The sequence below is a fragment of the Haliotis asinina genome, chromosome 2 (assembly GCF_037392515.1).
Source record: "Haliotis asinina isolate JCU_RB_2024 chromosome 2, JCU_Hal_asi_v2, whole genome shotgun sequence".
Taxonomy (NCBI): domain Eukaryota; kingdom Metazoa; phylum Mollusca; class Gastropoda; order Lepetellida; family Haliotidae; genus Haliotis; species Haliotis asinina.
The window spans coordinates 26,269,753-26,293,218 of record NC_090281.1 but is presented as its reverse complement, the minus strand read 5'-3'; the positions used below and the strand labels follow the sequence as shown (position 1 = coordinate 26,293,218).

Genomic DNA, 23,466 nt, shown 5'->3' with positions numbered 1-23,466 from the left:
CATCTGCTATAACTAAATTACCATCAACTGGTGAATTACTTTCTTTTTTCCAAAATATCGACACCTTAGCAAATTCAGTAAAAATCCCTACATTTAATGTTTCTTTGAAATCAACCAAATAAATAAAAAGAATCCTATTCATATTTGACGGGGGACCTGCAGAAATTTAACAACATATCTATATGACATTAGACTGAACATACAGCATTTGTTGTTGACATTTATCTAATTGATCAACTTGAGTTATCTGAATTGTTCGAGACAGTGTTATCATCAGAGTGTTAAATGCTCGCAAGGATGTGTCAAAATATTCTCAAGGTCATTCAATCCATAATCATTTGAATAAACATTTTGAAACATTGAAAGACTTTTCTCGAAGGGAATGCAGCTAAATTACCACATGAAAGATTTATACTTGCATTTATCTTCTCAATACATCAGTCTACCCAATCTACAGTGACATCCCTCCATGATGTATTTAAGCACAATGCCCTTGTAATGCTGTCCCTGGGACTAATGAGGACTAATCTGTATTTCCTGTGCTATAATGTGCTAAATCCCTCACCTCAGTCCCTAATGGAGTAACATTGACATTGTCTGCACACTCACCTGTTTCACAGTCTATATCCATCAACAGCGAGTCCCATAGTAATGTATATCCTAGTCATGACACACACTAGCTGAGCCCAGCCAGGGAATATGAGTCCATATCACCCACCGCCAGTCTATACACTCCGGATCTGCAAGGAGAGGAAACAGACACGTCTATTAGAAGTGGTCAGCTAGTCAGCATGTATACACAATACAGATTCAAGCAAGGCACATATTTGCTCTGATATTGACAAGGACTTGCTGTTGAATGGTTACCAATAAACAGAATAACACTGCTGACAGTTTATCCGGCTGGGGTGAAATTCCTTGACAGTCGCTGTGACATCACAAATCAATGGCATGGATAAGCTTCCTGTCAATCACATAAAACCAAACTGTTATCCTCCTTGGAAACCACTTACACTGATAATCAATGGCACATGTGTTAGTGAGAGCAGCCTTCTGTCTATATAAATGTACTTGTCACAGGCATCACACGGCACAGTTTGCCCTAATTACCCAACTTCTCCCTCAACATGGCTCATTAATATTTCACTGTCTCTTCCTCCTAAGCGTAGCCCTGTCGGTGAATTGTGACCAGCCACCCGATTTATACACCCAGTAGCCAATGGTCAGCCCTGTCTCTACATGGGATGGCAGGAATTACATCTCGCCTTCTACACGCAGCCCACTAATTTCAGATAATACATTATATTGATCAGTGTTACCATGACAACACTATAGCCACTACTCTCCCTCGTAGGCCTGGCACCATGGATGGTATGTAAATATTTTCGGGGCACGTGCAGCAATGACAGTGCGTGAAGAGATTCCCTGTACAATGGTTTATTGTATCAGGATAATTGATTTCCTTAAATGACAGCTTCCAATGGTGATTTTTACTATTGACCATGCCATGGTTGGATGACCATGAAATGAACTGCCATATGTCAAATGCATGAAATATTTAGCATGTGTGTGTTTGGGCACTGAAATGATGGGTTAAGCACATCAGTGAGAGTAATTTGACTTTTTAAGATCCAAAGGGAATGAGGTATTGATTTATATTGCTTAATATATATGTTAGGCTGCTCTCAAGCTGAACATGAAAATGTGTTATGTCTGGCCACGAAGACAAGAGGCTGGCTGATTCAGAACACCGACCTGTAGATTGTGCTAATGGTGCAATGAGACTTGAGTCATACGAGGAGAACTTGCATTAACATTATGAGAGTGAGTGAGTGAGTTTAGTTCTATGACACTATTAGCAATATTCCAGCATCATCATAACAGGAGACACCAAAATTAGGCTTCACACACTGTGGGAAATCAAACCGTGATCTTTTTCACTTCACCACAAAGCGACCCCACCACTCCTATTCAGCTAAGAAAAGCTTACACATATCATAGTGTAGGAATAACGTTTCACTGAGGAACTGGTAGTCTGTCTCATAATGCCTGAACCACATCATTTTGCCTAATGCCAAGCCTTCTCTGCAGTGCTGAAGCCTTAAATGAAGCAAGTCTAGATTTCCTAGGGTTCAAGTTGAATCTGCCTGGAGCTCCTTTTCATTTACAATAGGTTTGTTTGTTTGTTTGTTACTATCAAAATTATATATATTCAGAGACTTAGCCTTAGTCTAAGGGACTGGGAACATGGTAACATTCAGTGAATGATTTATAATACTATGTTTGTTAAGACTAGTCACACTATTCATGCATAGGAAGGCATGTAACAAAACAGCAAGAGGTTTGGGACATTGTTTAGTTAGCATTTTTGAATCTATTTAAGCAAAGGACTAGAAATCAGCATTTCTACTTAGTAATATAATTTTGTGAAGGACAAGTATTGTTCAATAACTGATTAGAAATACTATACTCTTGGGACTAGTAATGATACGTGAGAAATAGTAACACTATCCAGAAATCGACTAGCATGAGTGAGTTTGGTCTTGGCTGCTTTTGGCAATATTATAACAGTATCAAGGCAGGAAGTACTAAAAATGGGCTTCACACATTATACCCACATGGGGAATTGAACGCAGGTCCTTGGCATGAAGTGTGAGCGAGTTTAGTTTTACACATTACTCAGCAAAATTCAAACTATACGGCAACAGTTTGTAAATAAATGCGTCTGGGCCAGTTAATCCAGTGATCATCAGCATGAGCATCGATCTGCACAGTTAGGAACCAAGTCAGCAAGTGACCACCTAATCCCATTAGCCGCCTCTTACGACAAGCATAGTCAACTTTCAAGGCAAACATGGGTTGCTCAGAGTGAAAAGCGAACACTACTACTAGGTTATCTGACTGCCCCAGGACAAGTATGAATATTGGGAGGAACACAAGTAATAACATTCAGAGATGGGTTAGTAACATTCACTGAGTGATCTGTAATACTTGTTTGGTTTAAATCATACATTTCATCAAAGAAATAGCAGCTCAAAATAGTGAAGGATCCTTGACAACATACAGACCAGTGCCAGTTATATTCAGACTCATAACATAATTCCCATAGACTTACATGTTAATTTAGAGTAGCATAAATAATTTTCATGAATCTAATTTACGTAAGATCCAATTCAAATTTTGCACATTTGTCAGGAATCATCTTACCTACAATTGCATAATTTCTGTTTAATTTTCCTTTGCTTATTTATCGAATGGTGACAATTTAATCAACATGTGTATGGTGCTGAGAAGTCCTCTAACATGGCAGCGCACAGGACTGTGCATTGTGGAACCATAAGTGATAAATGTAATGTCATTAGTTATATAGTGGTCGGAAAACGGAATTGATACTATGTGCGCAGAGCAAAGATCGATTCCACATTTGCCTGTCAAATATTACAAAGATTCATATTGAAGTCATTTCATGAAAATTATTTATGCTACACTGAAATAACATGTAAAGTCTATGGAAATTACGTCAAGTGTCCGAATATAACTGGCACGGGTCTGTATCTGATGCCTTAACACTTGCCAGCGAGAGACAACACAATTCAGTGATAAGGACTGGTAATATCAATCAGAGAGAGGCTATGGCTTAAGTAACGCTATTCAATGAGAGACTGATAATACTATTCACTGAGAATGGGAGAGTAACAGAGTCATGAGTAGTATTAATATTCAGAGAAATTGTATTAACATTTTCCAATGAAGGACTAACACTGTTCAGTCAGCAACAAGTAATACTATTCTTTGAGGGATAAGTGATTGTATTCTGGGATACCTGCAATTAGGGATAACTAAGAGGAGGAGGAAAAGACTATTCTAACCATTAGCGATAGTCCACAGTTCACAGACCATTCACAGTCCTAAGAATTCTCAACTTTGATCATAGCCAGTGTGTTAAGAATGGACGTGAGAAGTTTGTAAGGTTATGAACATTTCAAGAATAGCTAGCCTGGATAGTAAAGAGTTAACAGGATGGATAACTGGTACTTCCTGTATTTCGTGCTCTAAATTTATCAACGGAAGTCAATTTCCAAACTATCTATAGTCACACTCAATGATGCATCGACAGTTTGTTTTTTTTACCACCAATTGATTGCTACTGGCAATTCAACAAATGCAATCCACTGCTAGTTTGATACGTCTTTTAACAATCATGCAATACTGTCCATTTAAGAAGGACAACTTATTCACCCTCAGATCTGTCAATACTTAAGACTGCCTTCTCAACCCTGATATAAAAATATATAACGGACAATAACCAACACTTGTGTTCTATTTAATAGTGAGTGAGTGAGTTTAGTTTTACGCCGCACTCAGCAATATTACAGCTATATGGCGGCGGTCTGTAAATAATCGAGTCTGGACCAGACAATCCAGTGATCAACAACATGCGCATCGATCTGCGCAATTGGGAACCGATGACATGTGTCAACCAAGTCAGCGAGCCTGACCATCCGATCCCGTTAGTCGCCTCTTACGACAAGCTGAGTCGCCTTTTTTGGCAAGCATGGGTTGCTGAAGGCCTATTCTACCCCGGGACCTTCACGGGTCGTTCTATTTAATAACTGACCGCATTACTGTGTGAACCATGTATATACCAAACAGCAATGGATCTCCCATAGAGACACAAATATTGTGAAATCTAGTATCCTCTAACTCCTCAGGTCGTCGTTATCAACACAAGTATGCCCAGCAACATCCATGCAGTTATTTGGAGGGGATCATCAACAGTGCCATTATACTGAGTACACAGTATATCCTTTCAACAACTCATAGTCATTAGTATTAATTGTCGACAGTTACTCTGCCAGCATGTCTGAAATACTACAATCACTTCAGTGTGGCACTGGAGTCTACTCACGTGTGCACACAGTATATGATAAGAGGCAATAAATACTTGTGAATGAACAGTTTGTTGGATAATTGGGGAAATTATGGTTTGATTGCTCACATGCGAGAACACATGGGTGGGAGTAGAGTTTAAGGAGTCAGTTAGGAGAGAATTTCTGCTGTAAATATTTCTTCAATTTAACAATAATCTGAAAAGGAGAGGCTAGAATTAAAAACTAATACATGTTCACCCTACCAGTCAGTCTGATCCACAAAGTATTCATAGTGCTCTGACAATTGTAAGCTTTTGGTAAGTATAGAGTTATGACAGGTCCTAGCAAAACAGGCCCCTTGAACATATAATGTTTGATCCCAACATTGGGCCACAATATCACACAATAGGTCAAACAATGTTACCATTAAACATTTAATCCCTGTATTGGGGCACAATGCCATACATGTGTCTGGTCAAACATTGTTACCATTAAATGTTTAACCCCAGTATTTGTGCACAGTGTCATACATCTGTCTGGTCAAACATTGTTACCATTTAATGTTTGACCCAGAAGTGACAAGATGTTTATCTACCTTGAGTGCATGAACATACTACACACCTTTCCACTTATTGTCTAAACCAAGTTGTATCGACTGTTGTGACCGTCAACTTAATCCCATGTTTCAGCATAACTTGTTAATTCTACATTGATATTTAGTGGTGACTTACTTAATAACAATAGTTCTATTCAGAAATAGCCTTGCAAAACCGTCTTAACGGCTGGGTCCTACCATGATGTAAAATACAAGCAGGAGATACATGTGGCACCATGGTAACAGTTACCAGTTTCCTGATCTGTGGAGTACTGGATCAGATGCTTCATGTCTCTTTTAGGGATATATTACGCATGGCACCAGGATGTAACTGAAAATAACTACAGTAATTCTTCATATAATTTGCTTCATGCTGATTGGTTACTCAGTTCCATTGTTTTCACCTGTTGCAAATAGATTCATCCAAAGATATGCCCAGTTATCACCCTGCCTGAATATACAAAGTCATGGAAACCTCTGAGTGGGCTTAGTTTTACTCCTCACCCTGCAATATTCCAAGTATATGTCAGCAGTCTGTAAATAATCGAGTCTAAACCAGACATTCCATTGAGCAATAGCATGAGCATCGATCTACGCAATTGGGAATTGATAATGTGTCTAACAAGTCTGCGAGTCTGACTGATGCCATGATTTGCCTCTTAGAAGTATTGGTCTTCAGTGTGATGAATGAATGCTTTGACCACCAGTCTACCCCATCATCACCCAGTATGCACAAACTGATGAACTGGATGCAGAAAAAAAACACATTGTGCCCAAATAGATGCACAAAGATATTTTTTGTACCAGATTCTTGTAAGAAATATCAGGTTACTGTAATTGAAACCGAATGATTCCTACAATACCATTTCATTATCAACCATATTTCCTATGAGGACCTTTGAAATTAGTAGATAATGGTCTAGATTACCTGTTGTTTTGTAGGTCAAGGTAAAAACCCTGGTGAACGCAAGCTCCAATTGCTTTACATTAACGTATCATTGTAGCTTTACTGTAACAAACACATTCAATTAATTTTATCACTTAGATGGCACGAGTCAGTGTCACCTGTAGGTAGGGCTCTAATAAAAAGATCAATAAAAGGAAATACTGTTGATAGGAAAAATGATTACAGATTAATGATATGAAAATAGTGTCAATGATAATTTCATACATTTACTTTGAGATAGTGAGTGAGTTTAGTTCTATGTCACTTTTGGCAACAGTCCAGCAATATCACGGAAAGAAACACAAGAAACGGGTTTCACACATTGTAGCCATGTGAGGAATCAAACCTCTGGTATGTGACGCCATAACCACCCTCCACCTCACTTTTGAGATCGAATTAAGTTTTAATTTACTCAAGCAATACACAATTCTAGGTTTTTATTCATAATCTGCCCTATATTATGTTTCAGAAGCTGTTTTGTTCATAACCCATGCATAAAACAGGTCACCACTCACCAGTGGTGTGAAATCTATTAATTTCGTACGGATGTTTCTGGTATTCTGGCTCACAGTTACTTCTGATATTTATCAATCATCGATCAATATTTATTTAACGATTACTGATTTCTAATCTATATCGTCAGCCAGCCATAGCTAGCAGTCACACCTAAAACATGTCAAAATATGTTTACATCCAGTGCAACGTGACCAAAGCAATGATAATCCTCGTGGGGGAGATTTCTAAAATTGGTTATGAACCTGTCGCCTGTGGCGACAGCAATTATATTAGTAATCATTTATCAGTTGGCAAGTCAATGAAAGGTGACAAGGAGAGACAATCAAAATATTTTGTCCATATGCTCTTATTGTCTCAATAATAAGGTCTACCTCTGTGTAAAAGATCTGTGTAAAAGATTTATAAGGTAAAGATCACATTAAAAGATGTAATTAAAGTTGACATCATTTAAGACATGACCAGCAATTTAACTGCATTGTCCAAAATACAGTCTACCTCAGCCCAGGTCAGGAGATCCACACATTTGAAAGTCCTCATAAAAAAGAAAATGTTTGTTATTTAACAATGCTTTTCTTGAAACTTGGATACAGTTCTGAAGCGAGTATGTACGCTGCTTTTAGTGAGTGAGTGAGTTTGGTTTTACGCCAATTTTAGCAATATTCCAGCGATATCACGGCAGGGGGGCACCAGAAAATGGGCCTCACACATTGTACCCATGTGGGGAATCAAACCCGGGTCCTTGGCGTGACAAGCAAACGCTTTAACCACGAGGCTACCCCACCACAACTCTGCTTTTAGAATTATTGCAGCCATAGCACAGCGAGAGACAGCAGAAACAAAGGCTTCACACATTGTGTCCATGTGGGGAATCAAACCCATGTCTGGCATGGCATGGCGAGGCGAGCCAACACTTCTACCACTAGGCTACCCCTGTATGGCAAAGGGTTCATTTGACTTATACAAAACATTGAATATAAACTAGAAAATCAAATATCAGGTCAAGCAAATGTGGGACTGACGTAATTATTTAAAGACTGAAAACCAACACCAAAACACATTATGCCTCAGGGGAGCAAATGTACATGAATTTTTGAGCGAAATTTGCAATGAAAAATCAATACTATCACGTTAAAAAAACACACGCAACATGGTACATAACTAGCTGAAAGCTGCTATAGATGCTTAAAATTCCTAGATGACATTTGCTAAAGAATAACAAGCCTCCAGCTATGTTGAACATCACAATTTCAGGATCTCTTCTGTTATGAGTTCAGGATCAGTTTTTTAATGTTATCAGACCTGTGAAGATCTGGGGTAGAATAGGTCTTCAGCAAACCAAGATTGCCACAAAAGGCGACTACTAACGAGACTGGGTGGTCTCTCATGCTGACTTGGTTGACACGTCATCGTTTCTCAGTTGTGTAGATTGATGCTCATGCTGTTGATCACTGGGTTGTCTGTCCAGACTCAATGATTTACAAACCCCGCCATATAGGTGGAATATTACTGAGTGCGGCATAAAACTAAACTCACTCAGACCTGACAAGATAGTATTATCTGGCAAAGGTGCTGAAAAGGTTCACTGGAAATTTTCTTACATAAATGGCAAGAAAAGTAAAAGTCTGCTGAAAGATCTTGCTGGAATAATTCAAATAGATTTAATCACCATCATCGGTGTCTAATTTCTCTGAAGGGGGCACCACTAGACAATGTTTGCTGCAAATCATGGTCGGTATAGTAAAGCCAGGATGTAATCTCCCTTGCAGTAGACCTCTCCTGTGCAGTAAGGAGGGAAATACACAGTTGATAATGTTGTAAGGGTCACTAACGATGCCAGTAATGAGGCCGGGGCTGTGATACCGCCTTAGACAGACTGAGACTAAATTGTCAAGAGGACACACCAGACAAACACTGGCCGTAATGATGGACAAACTTCCGCGTATCTCGCTGTGTATACATAGTAAACTTGAATGAGTGAGGGAAGTGAGTGAGTGAGTAAGTGAATGAGTGAGTTCAGTTTTACGCTGCACTCCGCAATATTCCAGCTATATGGCAGCAGTCTAATATTATCAAATCTGGACCAGACAATCCAGTGATCAACAGCAGGAGCATCAATCTGCACAAATGAGAACTGATGACATGTGTCAACCAAGTCAGTAAGCCTGACCACCCAATCGTGTTAGTCGCCTCTTACAAGCTTAGTCGCCTTTTATGGCAAGCATGGTTTGCTGAAGGCCTTTTTCTACTCTGGACCTTTATGGGTCACACTTGAAGGAAGAGGGGCAATGAAGCAGGTTTTGAGTTAGTGAGGGAGTGAGTGAGTGACTGGGTGGGCAGGTGGGCAAGCGAGGTAGTGGGTGGTTGTGTGGTTGGGTGGTTGGTTGAGTGAGTGGGTGTGTGTTTGCATGAGTGGGTTGGTGTTTGAGTAAGTGAGCAGGAAGGTGGGTGGCCAGGTGTTTGAATAAATAAGTGGGTGGGTGGCTGCATGTTTGTGTAAGTGGGTGGGTTGGTGTTTGAGTGAGTGAGTGGGTGGGGTTTGAGTCTGCTTTGAATTTTATTACAGTGTCTGGAATCAACAAGGGAGGAAAAGCCACAAGAGTAGCATGTCTTAGATGTTTATCTTATTTGATGAAACCAATTTGTTGATGTTATTTTACTCATGAAATGTAATAAATATTCACGAAATCTGGTACAAACAAAACCGTAAGTCCCATGACTGATAAAGAAATAATTCCTCTACATTTCAATCTTATTTTGCTTCAAACAGCAAATAGAAATTCTGAAAATAACAGGTTAAACAGATTCTATGACAGCATTTTTTCAAATCCATTTCAAACACATCTCTTGAGTGTTTGTTGAGATATGTTGAACAAAGCTGAATCTTATCCTAATCTCCCTGAAGTTTAAGGCTTGTTCTAACCAATACGATTCTTAGTCTTCTAGGAATCAAAACAAATTACTGTAATCATCACCACTTGATATTTTGACACTTGATACTACTGGTAGTGATGACGATGTTTAAGTAATGGTCAAAGAGATTGCTGGTTTGAACATTTCCTTTATTCAAAATAAAACCGATACGAGTGAGTGAGTGATTTAACATCATTCCAGTAACAATGTGGTGAATAGAACAGGATTTTTCAGTGACAAGCTAAAGCTTTGAACACTTGACTACCCTACTTCAGTATGAACAAGATTCATAGAAGGAACTAGGAAGCCAAATTTCAGCTAATCAGTTTTCAGCTAATCCATATCAGATGAGATATTTGCCAAAGTTAATGTTACAAAGGAAAAACATTCACCATCAAAGTAGACCATTCCACTGTTTTTTAATGCCACACATTGAGTGAGAAAGTGAGTGAAAGTTTAGTTTTATGCTGCACTGAGCAATATTCCTGCTCTATGGCAGAATTCTGTAAATATTCGAGTCTGGACCAGACAATCCAATGATCAACAGCAGCAACATTGATCTGTGTAAATGACAGGTGTCAACCAAGTCAGCGAGGATGACCATCCGATCTTGTTAGTTGCCTCTTACGACATGTGTAGTTGCCTTTTATGGCAAGCATGGGTTGTTGAAGACCTATCCTACCCCAGACCTTCACAGATCTCACCTTTTGGGGCAAGCATGGGTTGCTGAAGGCATATCCTTCCCCAGACTTTCACAGATCTCACCTTTTGGGGCAAGCATGGGTTGCTGAAGGCATATCCTACCCCAGACCTTCACAGGTCTCACCTTTTGGGGCAAACATGGGTTGCTGAAGGCCTATCCTACCCCAGACCTTCACAGGTCTCACCTTTTGGGGCAAGCATGGGTTGCTGAAGGCATATCCTTCCCCAGACTTTCACAGGTCTCAATTTTTGGTGCAAGCATGGGTTGCTGAAGAACTATGCTAGTCCAGATCTTTACGGGTCCTGCCACACATTGAATTATATTGCTCTTAACACCATTTTCACTTTGATTACACTACCATACCATGATATGGATAAATTAATGAACAATCCTCTAAATAAAAAGAACAAAGAATTAAGTTACTGGCCAACCTCCAGCTGTACCTCTTTCAAATTTAAACACCTTCTAAAAGGGTGGCTGACCAACTGCCATTCTAGATTTTCTTAATATGGTGGTCATATTTAAGGTCATATCTATTTTCAGACCTAAACTATTCAGAGTAGTCATGTAAAGTATCAGCTTAACAGAAAACTGTAATTTCAGAAAAAAGTAAAAAGTGTTGCAACAATAAAAAATTCCAGTTTTAAAGCAGCGTATTGGAAAAAAAATCATCTTTCAATTCAAATTTGTACTGCGATATATTGGGAGTGTTTGACAGTGAATGATACTTATTGTACATGCAGATCTTTTCTGCCCACATACTATGGCCCTAAAAGTCTGTTTAGGTTCTCACAACAGCAATCTCAAAATTTGGTCAGATTGAATAAGATTCTATTTTGTTTTGGATACAATTTATAACATATTAGGTATGCTTTCCTTGTCAATGAGTGAGTGAGTGAGTTTAGTTTTACGCCACACTCAGCCATATTCCAGCTATATGGTCTGTAAATAATTGAGTCTGGACCAGATAATCCAGTGATCAACAACATGAGCATCGATCTGTGCAGCTGGGAACCGATGACTTGTCAACCAAGTCAGCGAGTCTGACCACCCAATCCTGTTACCCATTAGTCGCCTCCTACGACAAGCATAGTCGCCTTTTATGGCAAACATGCTGAAGGCCTATTCTACCCCAGGACCTGCACGGGTCCTTGTCAATGAATTATAAAGAGAAGTATCAGTTTTGAATGAAAGTGTAGTGTTAACTTGAACCATAAAGATATTCATATATATGTATCTTTATGTCCAACATACCTGTTTTCCGAAAAAAATATTGCAATATGTATCATTTGAAAAGCACACTGTGGTATAATGGTAACAAACTTTGCAGGTGTACAAAGCCATAGATTCTCATATGCACACAAACTTTTATCTTAGCTTTCTCAAAAATGCTGTTTTGGGATTGTTTTCAATTTTTTTCAATGTACCCCACTGCCAATGGCAACTCATTTGGTATTTCCTGGAAGTACTTCTTTATGTCAAAAAACACTGAATCATGCATGATGCAAGGAAATCAACAATGTTTTGCAAATGCAAATCAATGAAAGAGAGTTAACTACAAAGAGATTTGCATTATACATAAATTTTGACAAAAAGTTAAAATATTGTCCCTGTGAATATTAAGAAAGTGAATTACACAGCAATTTTACTAAGACAATACCTGCGAGAAAAACAAGATGCAAGATTCAAATCGTTTCATACACACAGGTTGGGCTGAAGTGTACAATCCGTGACCCATTCTTCAAACAGTTCAAAATTAGTACTGAGGTGCTCAGTAAGATAAATACTTTGTTCTCTAGTCTTTCAGAGACCATGTTTTAACCTTTTCAATAAAGGGCTAATCCTCAGACCCTTAATACACCAGAACATGAACAAGTTGAATAAAGAGTTGTGAAAGTTGCAAGGAAAAGAATGTCTTGTGATTTTGGAATTTTAGAAACTCTATACAGTTTAACTGTTTTTAATTTGCCTCAAGAATTTCATTACCCATCTCATGTGTTTAACTTTTGCTTTCAACTTTTACGCTCTGGTCAGAGATATCGTACCCCAAAGTGAGTTAAATGTAGTGAGTTTAGTTTCACATGCAAATTGTTATGCCTGCAATATGGTGGCGATCTGTAAATAATTGAGTCTGGAACAGACAAACCTGTGATCAATAGTATTAGCATCAATCTATGCATTTGGGAACCGATGACGTGTCATCCAAGTTGGCGACCTAGACCACTCAATCCCCTTGGTCGCCTCTTATTACAAGCACCTGTTACTGAAGATGAATTCTAACTCGGATCTTCATTGATATGCTGTTCAATATGGTAAATCTAAGAGAGCATAACAATCCTTTCTTCCTGTTAGTATATCTCTTTCACTTCAATCTTAAATATTCTGTTATCTGTTTTATTAGGCTCATAGTTATGGTCATAAGTTAATATGCTGAACTTTTAGGGATTCTACTTGTGTGTTTTGCCTCTGTGCTTTTAACTTGCTTTTAAAGTTCTGTGCATTGTCTGTAAGTGTGTAACAGGAATTGCTCCTGATTATCTCAAGATCTCTCAGACCACAGACACCACAGATTTCAAAAGTAAATAAAACAAATTGAGCCTTAATTGAATTTCAAGTCCATTTTAGTTTTTATAAGCTTCCTGCTAAGTGAGTATTTATACCGAATTATCCTTTCTATCATAAATATTGCACATACTGTAGGAAAATAAGAACAAAAGTTTTGTGATTTAAGCATGTAGAACATAAAGCATCATATTTAAACCTACTTGCATAAGCTGCATGCTAATATTTTATTGTTCAAAGTACACAGGATTATCTGGAAAACAAAAACATGAGAAACTGGCTTGCAGCTTCCACTTCCTTCCTTTGTCAGTGGGGGTTATATGGGGACAGGAACATGAAGGAACAAAATTGCTGTTCCATCCTTGGGAAACTTGGATTTCAGGCACAGCTCGCCTGACTGGCTAACAAACTTGGGCAACTATTTCGCACACTCCCAACGTTGGTATTCAAACACAGGTTTTGACAGCCAACACTTCAATGACTAGACTATCCCACAGCCACAATGAGTTTCATCAACGAGCTAAACATCTTAGACATGCATGTTTTTATTCTTCCTTCCCACATTAAGCGGATATGCTGTAATATAAATACAGCACTGATACAACTAAAGCAATGGAATACTATTCAAGTTAAACTCATCTCAGTTACTGATCTTTGGGGTTTACACGACCAGTGTAAGGAAACCCACCTGCGCCAGTCAGCGCATCAAGCACCTTGTTAGACATCAAAAACACTGTCACTGACTTTTAATATCTTTCATCGACAACTATAACAGTCTGCATATCAAAGAACATGAAAAATCAATGGATTCTGCACTCTGGGTCAGACAACTATTGGCAGAGGATTTTTTGTATTATTAATGCATTCACGATAATACATTGTAGAGGTTATCAATTTTAAATACCATTTGGGAACTATAAGGTATTTTGTCTATGGATACATCAGCTGGGTATTGTCCGTACAATATTGATTTCATCACTCACAATCAGATTTTGATTTCAAAAGCATTTATGTACAGTCTGTTTGCAGGGAAAACGTACCAATGAATTTCAATTTAAACAAAAAATAAATAAGATAACGTGACATTAAGATTGTGAATGCTCATAATTTCACCTTGCCAAATGAACATTTAAATCCCAGAATTTTATTTAACTTACAACAAAAGTTGTTTAACCAATGATCATAGTTTCAAATCGCTGTTATTGGTTTGTATTACCAGGGTGATTGAGGGGGTGAGTGATTGAGGGAGGTACAGACTGAGCAAAATGCCAGCCAAAATATGACTTCAGCCCCGCAAAACTGGCTCCAAACAAACTCAGGTCTTTGCATGATAAAGGGAACACTATAACTGTTAGCAGATCAGCTATCAGTGAATGTTTTTACTGGTCATTCAAAATGTCTACTATATCACTTAATATTTTAATGTCTGAAATGGGGAATACAACATATGTCATGGATGCATTCACAACAGGATATGAGTGAGTGAGTTTAGTTTTATGCTTCTTTTAGCAATATCACAGTGGGGAACACCAGAAATGCTTCACGTATTGTGACCATGTGGGTAATGAAAGCTGGACCTGCAGCATGAGGAATGAACACATCAACCATTGGGTTAGTCCACTGCAAACACCAGTGGATAGAACCACTGTAACATGTATCTTATGATCTGTATCTACTCATAGCCCTTTTCCCTCAAATACAATAGTCAAACGACCATATACAAACTCCTCCCAAATAAATGCCCTCAAGCACCATCATGTGAGAGATCTTTAAAAAAAACAATGTACCACTGAAGAAGCAAGGACAAAAGAATTGGCAAGTGGTAATCTAAGAGTGTTTTAGTTCCATATCAAAAGTCATGACCACCTTAAATGATTTACGCTGCAACAATTACAGGTTGGAAGGAGCATCAGCAGGGTCACTGTCTGTGAGAGAAGACCTGGCTATTGTCAACATAATATTGATTCCGCCACTCACAACAGGATGTGTAAAAACCAATCATGCCTCATTAACAGAACTGTTTCAAACATATCTACGTTGCTTTAAGGCAAGAGAATGAAGGTCCTTTTCCAGTGATTGATTTTTATCCCAAAAACAAAAAAAATAAAGAAGTAAGTAAGAATGGTAAACAGTATAGGTGTTTTTCATTCCCGTCGGGACATCTAAAGGTAACAAAATGGGTTTCTTAGGTTTCATACACACCTAAGATGTAGATGGGCATGAGAATGGGTTTCCAGTTTCTTGTAATGTGTAACATATCCAAGGCAGGAGAATGGGTTTCTGGTTTCAATCATATCTTGAATGTCCATGGAGTATGGGCTTCTGGTTTCATTCATGTCTTGGATGGCCATTGAGTATGGGCTTCTGGTTTCATTCATGTCTTGGATGTCCATGAGTATGGGCTTCTGGTTTCATTCATGTCTTGGATGTCCATGAGTATGGACTTCTGGTTTCATTCATGTCTTGGATGTCCATGGAGTATGGACTTCTGGTTTCATTCATGTCTTGGATGTCCATGGAGTATGGACTTCTGGTTTCATTCATGTCTTGGATGGCCATTGAGTATGGGCTTCTGGTTTCATTCATGTCTTGGATGGCCATGGAGTATGGACTTCTGGTTTCATTCATGTCTTGGATGTCCATGGAGTATGGACTTCTGGTTTCATTCATGTCTTGGATGTCCGTGGAGTATGGGCTTCTGGTTTCATTCATGTCTTGGATGTCCATGGAGTATGGGCTTCTGGTTTCATTCATGTCTTGGATGGCCATTGAGTATGGGCTTCTGGTTTCATTCATGTCTTGGATGTCCATGGAGTATGGACTTCTGGTTTCATTCATGTCTTGGATGTCCATGGAGTATGGACTTCTGGTTTCATTCATGTCTTGGATGTCCATGGAGTATGGGCTTCTGGTTTCATTCATGTCTTGGATGGCCATTGAGTATGGGCTTCTGGTTTCATTCATGTCTTGGATGTCCATGGAGTATGGGCTTCTGGTTTCATTCATGTCTTGGATGTCCATGGAGTATGGACTTCTGGTTTCATTCATGTCTTGGATGGCCATTGAGTATGGGCTTCTGGTTTCAATCATGTCTTGGATGTCCATGGAGTATGGACTTCTGGTTTCATTCATGTCTTGGATGTCCATGGAGTATGGGCTTCTGGTTTCATTCATGTCTTGGATGGCCATTGAGTATGGGCTTCTGGTTTCATTCATGTCTTGGATGTCCATGGAGTATGGGCTTCTGGTTTCATTCATGTCTTGGATGTCCATGGAGTATGGACTTCTGGTTTCATTCATGTCTTGGATGGCCATTGAGTATGGGCTTCTGGTTTCATTCATGTCTTGGATGTCCATGGAGTATGGACTTCTGGTTTCATTCATGTCTTGGATGGCCATTGAGTATGGGCTTCTGGTTTCATTCATGTCTTGGATGTCCATGGAGTATGGACTTCTGGTTTCATTCATGTCTTGGATGTCCATGGAGTATGGACTTCTGGTTTCATTCATGTCTTGGATGTCCATGGAGTATGGGCTTCTGGTTTCATTCATGTCTTGCATGTCCAAGGTCTTAAGAATGGACTTCTGGTTTCATTCATGTCTTGGATGTCCAAGGTCTTAAGAATGGGTTTCTGGTTTCATGGATGTCCAAAAGCAGGATACGTTTCTGGTTTATGCCTGTGTGATGCTGAAAAGCTGTATGTGCTCTTATGGACACATATAATTTTTGCATATTTAACATATTTTTCAAAGTACATTTGAAGATCTGGGATAGACTTGGTCTTCAGTAACTCAAGCCACTCATAAGTGAGTGAGTGAGTTTAGTTCTACGCCACACTCAGCAATATTCCAGATATGGCGGCTGTCTGTAAATAATCAAGTCCAGAGCAGACAATCCAGTGATCAACAACATAAGCATCAATCTGCGCAACTGGGAACCGATGACATGTGTCAACCAAGTCAGCTAGTCTGACCACCTGATCTCGTTAGTCGCCTCGCATGGGTTGCTGAAGGCCTATTCTACCCCGGACCTTCACGGGTCCCAATCATAAGAGTATACTGACTGGTTCGAGTGGTCCAGCTTCCTGACTTGCTTAAGACGTTATCATATCCTAATTGCATAGACTGCCGTTCCTGCTGTCAATCGCTGGATTGTTTGTTTCGTGACTGAAGTATCTAGCTGGAAATTGGCTGTATGACAAACAAAAACAACTGTTCATTATGCACATGAGGAAATGGCTTATGGAAGCACCTCTAACAAATCCGAAAGCTAATGGTGTTCATAATTTTCGTCATTAATGATGAGTATATGAGCGAGTTTAGTTTTATGCTGCACTCAGCAATATTCCAGCTATATGGTGGCGGTCTGTAAGTATTTGAGGCTGTACCAGACAATCCAGTGACCAACAGCATGAACATCGATCTGTGCAACTGGGAAACGAGGATGTGTCAACAAAGTCAGAGCTTGACCGACCAGTTAGTTGCCTCTTATGACAAGCATAGTCACCTTTTACTGCAAGCATGGGTTGCTGAAGGCCTATTCTCATTAATAACGAATTCTCATAACGTATGTCATTAATAATGAAGCCTCAGGTTCCAAGAATACTTATTTTTCATAGATCTATACAGAATTTAGAACAAAAGGGAAGGTAAAGTTGGACTTAAACTTAAATTGGAAGAATATGTGATAAAATATTCAGTGCAACACAGCATGATGTTACACAGAGTTGGTATTAGTACAACCTACCCTTAGAATTCTCAAAATGTCTTTTCTGTAGATTCCATTAGGTTCAGTGTGATCTGACCTGCCACTGTCAAAGGAAACAATTACTCACTTGGTTTGGGACTGAATTTATATAGCATAGTTTGCATTTCTGTCAGCTTACACAACATTTAACACAGAATTGATACATATTTGGTGTCAAAAAGAACATACATATATCAACAAAGAGGTTGGTTTACTGGTTCTGTAAAAAATGCATTTTAGTGTTTGAGATTAAGACTCCCTCCACAGCAACATGATAGTAGATCCATAGCACATTATGTGTAGGTGATATATGCAATACATTTTTAAAACAAAAGTGAATGTGTGCGAGAGAAGTATGTTATTTTCTGTAAAGAGCCTAAGATGTAAAGATAAGTTGGGAAATTCTCTTTTCCTGTCATGGTTTTTGGTTACCCTCAGCAGAAGCTTGTTGCATGAAACAGGTATGTGTTTACATAAACAAAGAAACAACAACGCAGCTTTATCATGAGAGTATTATAATCAAGCTCAGCCAGCTTGACAATGGCATAAAGTAATACTGTCACGTCACAGTGGCAGCAATGTCAGCTTTATGAATTGCTTAGCCTGATTCATTAACAGTTTCAGGACAACATCAGGCCAACATACCTCAACACAAATATAAATGTGAGTGAGTGAGTGAACATTGCACTTGGCAATAACACAGACACTAGAAATGGGCTTCACACAATTTGTGCCTATGTCGGTAATCGAACCTGGGCCTTTGCTAGGCACCCCTACTGCCCCAAGTATAAATGTGTCCACTGAGCTTGTTAAACACCATACACTTTACTCATGAGTAAAACATACCAAGTACATATTTGTTTTGTTTGTTTGTTGTTTTACTCTGCACACTGCCATGTTTCAATGACATGAAATCTGTACATAACTGATAAACATGACAGGCACTGGTTGCTTCAGGACAAACATAAACTTAACTCGATCTTCACTGCGAGAGTGAAACACTCTACCCACAGTATGGTATGCACCGCAGTACAAAGCCTTCCATTCGGTTCAGTACATTCTGGTATTTCAGACATGACCATGATGCAGTAAATCAACAAGAGCCACATCTTACAATGTTTAATAAGGCCAGACCAATTGTATTTCTTGTTTTATGGATCCACTTGCCATATTTTTTCAAGAATAAGAAAAAGTAAAATACAAGTGAATTTTCACCACACAAAAAATAAAATTCAATTGTTTTTGTTGGCCAAAAATGTAAGCTGAAAAGAAAATCTTTTTTAGAACATTTTTTTCCCATACCAATTTCATGAATTACCAGAAGGAAAATATTTTGAGCACTTAAATGGTATATTACTTTGATTGGTGATTTTATTTCTATTTTTTTCCCCTCCTGCCTTTGGGTTTTCTGAGGACAAAAACGTGTAAAACAAGAAATAACATGGTAAAAAAATACACATTAACATCGTTTCATGACTAGATAGGAATGACGACACAAAAACAACGAAAATACTGAATATTTGGATTGCATTATGGTAGACCAAATCCAAAAGCAAATACTGCTGTTCTAATACCACAGTATACCATTTCACCCCTACTTCACTGGCCATCAAGCTTCACAAATTCTGAGTGAGTGAGTGAGTGAGTGAGTTTACTTTTACGTCGCACTTAGCAATATTCCAGCTATATGGCGACGGTCTGTAAATAATCGAGTCTGGACCAGACAATCCAGTGATCAACAACATGAGCATCGATCTGCGCAATGGGGAACCGATGACATGTGTCAACCAAGTCAGCTAGTCTGACCACCCAATCCCGTTAGTCGCCTCTTACGACAAGCATAGTCGCCTCTTATGGCAAGCATGGGTTGCTGAAGGCCTATTCTACCCCGGGACCTTCACAAGTCTCACAAATTCTGAAGCCAAAGTATTCAACCTGATCACCGAAAAGTCAATTGAATTAAATATTCTTTCAGAACTGTTTATTTGAAATAGTATGGCTGCTGATCACAAAGTCACAATTAAGTACTGTGATTTTAGTGTATGGTGATGAAAAGCACGTACGGTTTTACACAGCTCTTAGCAATATTCCAGCAATATCCCAGCAATATCCCAGCAGGGGACTCCAGAAATGGGTTTCACATCTTATGCTCATGTTAGGAATCAAACCCAGTTCTTCGGTGTGAGGAATGAATGCATTAACCACCTGGCTAGTCCACCATCCGAATGAGGAGAGAGACACTCTACTAATATCCAAAGTGGAGAATCAAACACCTACCTTTAGTAAATGCCACTGTATTACCCTACCAATCCATGGCTATTTAGAATATTTACCAACTATTGCACAAAAATCAGAAAACCATTGCTCATGATGCCATTAAAAATACTGCAGCTATTAATGTAATATCTAGTTTAATATTTATGACTCTCAGTAAAAATGTATTACTATTATTTCACAAAATGAAGCTAAATTTTCCCAACTTCTGACTCACTATCAGTTTCAGTAGAACATATTTATACCATTCTTCTGCATCCTACATGCTCCTGAAAAATATCTTGATGGCATTGTAAAGAAACACTCACAATTATAAACCCAGACCTTAATGAGGATGTTATTTTATTGTATCACGAGGTTTCATCAGCATGTCATTGTACAAGGAGTATATTCCAAGCAAAACAAAGACAAGCTTTACAGTCTCTTCTTCAGGTAATCTAGATAGACTACCTGGTGAGTTTCATAACATCCCCTGTAGCATTACACCACCTCTAGTGGTGCGATAACTGTTTTTTAATCCCCACTTTGCCATCTTGCCTAAACCTGCAGTGCTAGCAGAGGTAGTACATCACCAACAGGGGACACTTGCTTGGAGTCTTGCCAGCACAAAGAATCATTAGCATCAAGCAAAATGGGTGATAACTCAAATTTGTACTTTCTAAGTCTAAAAGATCAATACTGAATGAAAGCAGGTGGTCAATACTTGCATTCAATTTGCATCGAAGAAATCTGTGCCACAAATTCTATTTTCACTTTGAAAAGTTCAAGATGTCAGTTTAACATGAATGCTACATATTCACTGTCGTTAAAATGATTTTAGAAAAGTAATAATTTTCCATCATTATTAATAGCCAAAAAATGTTGTCACGACATCAGTGAAGCTTACAAAAAGTTTCATGTTTGAGATATACTGACAGGCTGCGTTTAGAATGTCAGTGGTTTTTCAGTCAGCAGTGACAGCCTTTGTGCACTGAGGTAGTTTTTGTGTAGCAGAATATTGACACATTCCAGCTGCCGTTGTGTGATTCTTTGAATGACAACGCAATTGCACGTAGTCCCCAAGTGATGGATATGTTGGACCAAAACATTCACTTATTCACATGGATATGAGAAATTCTCATTAGATTTTACTTTACTTTTTACGACACTCAGACCACAATCAGCAGATGTATACAGACTCTCACTCTTTGATCATGTTGAAGAAACTTTTAAAGCCGCAGTACAATTACCAAAAGCTTGACTCATCATTTAACACACATTTATTGAAAACAAACATGCAAGCAGCCACAGCAAAAAGTCACACAAACTCAGTGCAACTCATAGAATCATGAGGTGCAACAGCCTACTCTGTTCCAGTCTCCACTGGGAACATGAATTATTGTGGACACATCTTCTCTAGCAATCACAACAGGTTCAATTGATTCAAGGTATAGACACCTGTTCTATTTCACAGGGAGACCAGCATGAGGTATGGAAGACCTATTCTGCATCACAACCTCCACATGGAGACCAACTTGAGGTGTGGAAGACCTATTCTGTTTCATAACCTCCACTTGGAAACCAGCATGAGGTATGGATGACCTTTTCTGCTTCACAACCTCCACATGGAGACCAGCATGAGGTATGGATGACCTTTTCTGCTTCACAATCTCCACATGGAAACCAGCGTGAAGACCTTTTCTGCTTCACAACCTCCACATGGAGACCAGCGTGAGGTATGGATGACCTTTTCTGCTTCACAACCTCCACATGGAAACCAGCGTGAAGACCTATTCTGCTTCACAACCTCCACATGGAGACCAGCATGAGGAATGGAAGACCTATTCTGTTTCATAACCTCCACATGGAGACCAGCGTGAGGTATGGAAGACCTATTCTGTTTCACAGCCTCCACATGGAGACCAGCATGAAGTATGGAATACCTATTCTATTTCACAACCTCCACATGGAAACCAGCTTGAGGTATGGAATACCTATTCTGCTTCACAACCTCCACATGGAGACCAGCTTGAGGTATGGAATACCTATTCTGCTTCACAACCTCCACATGGAGACCAGCTTGAGGTATGGAAGACCTATTCAGTTTCACAACCTCCACATGGAGACCAGCATGAGATATGGAAGACCTATTCTGTTTCACAACCTCCACATGGAAACCAGCGTGAGGTATGGAAGACCTATTCTGTTTCACAGCCTCCACATGGAGACCAGCATGAAGTATGGAATACCTATTTTATTTCACAACCTCCACATGGAAACCAGCTTGAGGTATGGAATACCTATTCTGCTTCACAACCTCCACATGGAGACCAGCTTGAGGTATGGAAGACCTATTCAGTTTCACAACCTCCACATGGAGACCAGCATGAGATATGGAAGACCTATTCTGTTTCACAACCTCCACATGGAAACCAGCGTGAGGTATGGAAGACCTATTCAGTTTCACAACCTCCACATGGAAACCAGCGTGAGGTATGGAAGACCTATTCTGTATCACAACCTCCACATGGAGACCAGCATGAGATATGGAGTGCTAAGATCGCTTTGTACAACGGCACCCAGATTATTAATAATTACTGGTCATGCGGAATACCAGACTGATTGTTACCTTGACATAAGTGTTGCAAGGAGTGACCGATAAACTGTCTTCCAAACCAGCTGTGCTTTGGTTGTCTCTCGTCATAGCAACCAAAATTAGATGAAGACTCAGCCTCTGAACAGGTTTATCATGGACATACAACACAATAAATCTTTAATCTTTTCCGCAGACCTATAAAGTAGTAGCTGTCAAACAACACTACACAATCCAACCGCTAAGCAGCCATCACTGGGATAATGTAAACAGCAGAATATTTGTTTGGATCCTATCTGAAAAAACTTGGCTAATTTGAGAATCAAGTTGATTTAACTGGCTACAAAATATATATTTTTGGATTACCTTGACAAAAAAGTATCACAGAAATGTGTTGCTAACTATTAAAGGAAATCCTGTAAACTGCTTGAAGACTCGCAGGTGATAGACATTTATCAACTCCTTGGCTTTCAGATGATATAAGCATCAGCAGCAGTATCAGCACAATACATGCCATGGTGGTAGTGGTAGTGGTAGTGGTAGTGGTAGTGGTAGTGGTAGCAGCAGTAGAGTGAGTGAGTGAGTTTAGTTTTACGCCACACTCAGCAATATTCCAGCTTTATGCAGGCGGTCTGTAAGTTTGGACCAGACAATCCAGTGACCAACAACATGAGCATCGATCTACGCAAATGGGAACCAATCACATGTCTCAAACAAGCCTATTCTATCCCAGGACCTTCACGGGTCTCATAGCAGTAGAAGTAGTAGTA

The 23,466-nt window shown here is 39.2% G+C and overlaps 2 protein-coding genes across 7 annotated transcripts in view; both read right to left on the bottom strand.

Moving 5' to 3' along the window:
* The window catches only part of LOC137273489 (uncharacterized protein C1orf21 homolog), a 71,258-nt gene that overhangs the window by 39,594 nt on the left and 8,198 nt on the right, over positions 1-23,466 (bottom strand). For 3 of the 6 annotated variants that reach the window (XM_067806197.1, XM_067806201.1, XM_067806202.1), the window contains exon 2: positions 610-740. The gene's annotated coding sequence lies outside the window, so the exon portion shown is untranslated. Of the gene's footprint in view, positions 1-609; positions 741-867; positions 926-1,013; positions 1,285-23,466 lie in introns of those variants that run through there. The other 3 variants (XM_067806199.1, XM_067806200.1, XM_067806198.1) reach the window with 3 other exon arrangements.
* On the bottom strand, positions 15,519-16,655 carry LOC137271679 (myosin-11-like). Its single transcript, XM_067804104.1, has one exon. The coding sequence runs from the start codon at positions 16,653-16,655 to the stop codon at positions 15,519-15,521; it is 1,137 nt and encodes a 378-aa protein (XP_067660205.1).